This window comes from Protopterus annectens, chromosome 2.part1 (genome assembly GCF_019279795.1).
Source record: "Protopterus annectens isolate FY-2018-M chromosome 2.part1, PAN1.0, whole genome shotgun sequence".
Classification (NCBI taxonomy): Eukaryota; Metazoa; Chordata; order Ceratodontiformes; family Protopteridae; genus Protopterus; species Protopterus annectens.
In genome coordinates, this window is record NC_056729.1 from 71,669,925 (window position 1) to 71,675,924 (window position 6,000).

The 6,000-nt window shown below is 35.8% G+C and overlaps 1 protein-coding gene across 1 annotated transcript in view; it reads right to left on the reverse strand.

Moving 5' to 3' along the window:
* The window catches only part of LOC122794821, a 133,907-nt gene extending 131,045 nt beyond the window's left edge, over positions 1-2,862 (reverse strand). The window contains exon 1 of the mRNA XM_044063426.1: positions 2,433-2,862. Coding sequence (XP_043919361.1) covers positions 2,433-2,862 — 430 coding nt within the window. The remainder of the gene's footprint in view (positions 1-2,432) is intronic.
* Between the last annotated feature and the right edge of the window lie 3,138 nt (positions 2,863-6,000).

The window sequence follows — 6,000 nt, forward strand, 5'->3', positions numbered from 1 at the left end:
TCGACCGATACTAGATTCTTATTCATAGTTAGGAATACAATAAAAAAAAAGTATATATTTTTAGATGTTTTATTGCAGCATCTATACTTTCCTCTTTTTGCATTAAAGCTACTATTTCAACCACTGCAGATACTGACTGAAATATTGCCCATCTTTACTTCATTTTGTTTGGGCCTACAGGAACAGTTCTGATGAATAGATAAGAGTACAAACTGTGTAAAATGTGAGAATCTCTTGAGTTAAAAGCATTTAGACTATACAACACTTATTTCACTGCCACTTAATAGGGTTAATGAGCAGCGAGCAAAAGACAGAATCCACTTTTACTAGGAATCAGTCATAACATTAAAAAAAAACAGTCAAGGATATTTTACACCAGAATTAAGAATTCTGATAAAATATTTTATTTCTGAATAGCTCAGCAACTGTTATCTTATAATTTTTGTAAAAGTGATTCTACTGAAATGGTTAGAGCTACACACTGCCTAGGTAGTCCAGAATGACTTGCTATTTACTTTACAGGACTTGGCACTTACCTTCCCCACCAAATGCTAATAACATTCCATATTCAAACAAAGTCATGGTTAGAGTCATTTTCTTCTATATGCTTAAACACGTCACAGTTTTTATACCACACTCTTACATTTCTCAGGAACATTTTGTAATTCTGTTTTTGAAGTGCCTCAATGCCCCAATCAATATAAAATTCACTGCAACAGAAGACTGATATAGGTATACTAAATAATGTCCCTTACAATTAATGCACTACTTTGCATAAATGCTAGCATGCATAAAACACTGTGTTTATGATAATATACTTATAAATTTGGAAAATGTCTTGCTGTGCTTTCTGCGTATTCTTTGCTGAAGAAATTATTTTTTTTAACTAACAATTTAAACAAGTTACATTTTTTGGCATACTAGCTAGTTTAACCTTGCCTTGTCAATCTTAATACAGAATACAAAAAATATACAAGTACCCATCTTAATTACTTAGAGGAGTATGGATTAAAAAGGATTCTGGTGTGGCAGCTAAGGATATGTGGGAAGAGACTTAAAAGATAAAACAAAAACTGAGAAAATGAAAGCTCTGTTATATGGATATGGATAGCAAGATACAAGCAGTTAAAATGTTTTTAGTCCCTTAAGTTTTATACACAAGTCAGGCATATTTTTATCAACCAGAAAAGTTGTGGATTACTTTTAATAAAGGACTGAAGGATTTTATCTGGGAGGGGAAGACGGCAAGAGTTAAGTGGGAGAAGCTGATTCTTCCAAATGGACAAGGTGGTTTGGGATTACCCGATAAGAGGGTATTTCAGAGATACACAGTTAAGGCTCCTATGCATAGCACAAGCAGAAACCTATAATTCAAAGTGGAAAGGGAAGTAAATATTGTGGGAAGAAACATCCAGGGAATTGTTATGGCTAGGCTTGTATAGGCACTGGGGCCGATAGCCTAGTACCAACCTATGAAACGGGGAAGCTCAAGAAACAAAGACAGACTGGGATTTTGGATGCAGATCCTTAAGAACAACAACAATAACTATGCAGAATATTGCATTTATAAGGTAGCAGAAAGTATTCTAACAACCAAAAAAGACACTGGAACAGCAGTATGTAATTGTAAAACTTGAAAAATCACAGTAGAAGTCCAATATCACAAGTGGGTGCCAAATAATTTATTCTTAAATACAATATAAATGCTTTCGTCTTGAGGGTCAAGACTTCATCAGATACATGCAAAACTTTAAACTCAATCATTTTATATCATATGCACTGAATGCAATTAAAATCAATTGATGTTTTGAAGCAATATAGTCCCTTTTCAAATTTCAGCATAAAATTCATTGATTGTTACTCATTACATGTCCATCCATAAAAAACATTTAGAATGCATTATTAAAATTTTCAATACTGCCAACACTTTTAACAAAGGTTAATAAATAAAATAAAATACAATGAATAAAATAAAATACAATAAAATGATTATAACCTTCCTTGGGTAACTACACTTCCACTGCTTTTGTCAATAATACTGGGTTGATAGAAATATATTCATTCAAACCTGAGGGGAAATTGGACCTTAACCTCAACTGCCATATAACAACAAATTTTTAACATCACCCCCTCTATTATTTATTCCCACCATGTCAATTATATCAAATTTGAAACCTTTAAATCCAACACGTCAAAGAATGTTTGTACAGTGCACTGGCTTCCTTCATATTTTTAATATCAAATGAATGTTCAAACATTCTATCCTTCAAAGCCCTCTCTGTTTTTCCAACATAGAATGCTGGACACTGTACAGGTTGCCAAGTACACTGTCATTTTTGTGTTGCAATTCCCCTTGCAGTAATTTACTCTACTGTGTATACCATTTTGCAATAAAATACTACTTTCCTTGTAAATATTTGAACATTGCTTACAATGTCCACAGTTAGTGGTCACCCTTAAAACACCCAATTTTTTCTTATGCGTCTGTTCAAAAACTCTCTTAAAGTTCATCCCGGTCCTATATGTAAAGGTAGGTTCAAATCCCACCACTTCAAACAGTTCCTTATTTATTTTCAACATACTCCAATTTTTTCTGACTGTATCCGTAAATATTTCTGTAAATCCATTAAATTCAATTATGCATGCTTTTTGATATTTCTTATTTTTATTGTTACAATTTTCTTCCCCATACTTATCATGAACACCATTAGGAACACCTAACAGGGGTTTATATCTAGTACCCCAACCTCTTTTTATTTCATCTATCACCCTATCCACCTTCTCTTTGAGGTAACCCCTTTCCATAAACATATTATTTAAATTATTCAATTCCTTATTTAGTTCTTCTTTCTCTGAAGTCATCCTTGCAATTCAGACTGCTTGTCGTTTAACCAAGCTAAATTTTTGAGCTGTGGGGTGGTTACTAGTAAAATGTAAGTAACTATTACACCATGTCTCTTTCCTATATATTTTAGACTGGAAGCCTTCTGATGTTGAAGTGATGGTAGCATCCAGAAAATTTATACTTTTACTGTTCCATTCATGTGTAAACTTAATGTACGTGGTACTCTTATTTAAATATTCCACAAAGGAGTCCATTAATTCTTTATTTCCATCCCATAGGACAAAAATATCATCCAGAAACCTTACGTACAGTCTTATAAATTTGTAAAAGGGACCATTAAATATGTGGCACTGCTCCCATTCCAACAACACCAAATTGGCGTAAATGGGAGCACATGCCACACCCATTGCAACACCACTAATTTGTTGATAATATTCACCCTAATATCCTACAAAATTGTAATCCAATACCATCTCCATGAGTTCAAGAATTAATTGAATTTGATCATTAGGTAATGTAGAATGTTTGTACACACTTTCACTAAACATTTGGTGCCCCTCCTCTCTAGGTATAGTGGTGAATAGATCTTTAACATTTATTGAGGAAACACAAATTTTCTTTCAATAATTCCTGTGTTAACTTCCCTAAAAAATCCCATGAATCCCTAAGAAGATGGTCTGTCTTTGATGGGATTTCTTTAGTAAAATGGTCCACATATACTGCTAAGCGGTGTGTTTTAGAATTCTTTGCCAACACTATAGGTCTAAAAGGGGGGTTTCTTACACATTTATGTATCTTAGGCATCCCAGAAATGTTCAGAATAAGATGGTGGGTTTGCTTTAGGAAATTGTATGTTTTTATATCAATCCTAGTCTCAATTAAATATTCTTCAAGTAAAGAATCAATCCTACCGTGGGCTATCGTTATTTCATTTCTGGAAACTGATGAATATGTATGAGTGTCCAACAAGATATTAGTAATGGCATCATTGTATTCTTCTGACCCATAAACAACTATGCCACCCCCCTTGTTGGGCTTCATAATATGTATATCAGTTTTTCTTTTCAGTTGTTCCAACAGCAATTTTTCTTTTTTATTTAAATTTTACCTTTCACTGCTGCTTTTACTATTATTATAAGACTCATACAGTTCCTCAGTCGCCTGTTTTTCAAACATCAAAAGAACTGGGTGCAAAGGGGGATTAAAAACACTCTTTCTGCAAGGACCCTTTCTAACTCTGGTTTCATCCTTGGTTCCATCTTTAAATAATATTTCTAAATTCAATTTCCTCAAATACAGTTTCAGGTCTATTAATGAACCTCACTTGTAACTTCCCTAATTCTAGCATAAACCTTCTGAACTTTACTCAGCTCATAATCACCCCCACTAGATTCACCAAAAAAACAAAAAAGTCAATGCTCCTTACTTGACTGGATTTTAGTTTTGGACCCCGCCAAATTTTCCGATGTTGGGACCCTCCTAGATACTCTGAGTGACCACCTCCCTGCTTATGCCCTTAGAACATCCTCCTACCTTCTTAAAGACCATCAATACAGGATATCTATAACTTTCACTAACAATCACTTAGCAACACTTTAAAAGCTATCAACTGGTCCAGCCTCAAAACTCTTCCTCTAGATGAAGCAGTCAACCACTTCAACCCGACATTCCTTGGCATCCTTAACCATCTAGCACCCCTCCACAGGAAGAGAATCAAAAGCAACTTCACACCCTTGCTATCCAAAGCTACTAAAGATCTAATGAGATCCAGAGACAAGCTCTGGAAACTATGGCACACATTGAAATCTCCCTCAGACCTAAACAAGTACAGGCATCTCTGCAATCTGACTAAAAAAGCTGTAACAAAAGACAAAAGAAACCACTACCACACATTACAATCCACCAACAAATATAACCCCCCAAAATTCTGGTCATCCATTTCATCACTTCTCAACCCTGGCAAAAAACTAACCCCAACACTCTTCCTGACAATACCAGTGCACAAATAGCCAACATATTTAACAATCACTTCATTAGATGCATACAGAAGGTCACCTCAAACACATCACCTCTTCCCACCACCAAATACAACTCACCACAATCTCAACCCCACACAAAAGACCCATTGCCTCCTCTTTCCCCCCATGACCCACCCTCACTCCTCCACTCCACTGCTTTCCTCAACCTCACCTACTTTCCCACTTCAGCCTGTTACCAATAACACAATTGCCAAGCTCCTCCTCAAACTCAAAGCCTGCACTAATTCTCCTGACTACCTCCCAGCAGAATATCTCAAGATAGTAGCTGATGCTATTGCATATCCTATATCTATCCTCAATAACAGAGCTATTCTAGAAGCTTATGTTCCAATTATCTGGAAGAAATCCTTCATTATACCATTACACAAAGGTGGCAACTCTTTTGAACTGTCTAAGTATTGACCGACTATCTTCCTGTCACCTCTCTCTAAACTCCTTAAAAAATGCATCCACTCAACTGCTCCACTACCTCCTTAACAATCAACTCCTCACTTCCACACAACATGGCTTTAGACCAGGGCACAGTACTGACACAGCTCTATTATCCTTCACTGACACAGTAAATAAAGCTTGAGACTCAGGCAAACTGGTTTCCTCCCTATTTCCTGACCTATCTAAGACCTTTGATACTGTTCCCCATCACCTTCTTATTCAAAAGATCAATAACCTTGGAGTATCCTCTTCCACCACCTGCTAGTTCACTATTTACCTCTCTAATACACAGCAGGCAGTTAAATGGCTAGACTCCTTCTCTGCTTTCCTAGGCACTTCAACTGGAGTTCCCCAAGGTTCTATTCTTGGCCCCCTCTTATTTAACATCTTTACTAATGACCTATATTCACTCATACAATATGCTGATGACTCCACAGTCATCTGTTCATCAGATTCTCTATCACATCTCAAATAAATCACCCAAACTGCTTTCACATCCACTGAGAGCTGGCTTGCTAATAATCAAGTACTCCTTAACCCCACCAAAATTAAGCTTATACTCCACACCTCCAAAACATACTCTCTAAATGAAAGCTAATTTACTATTGTCTCACAGAACAACACAATAATGTAACATATCTTACACACAAAACTACTAGGTGTCATCACTGACGAACACCTTAA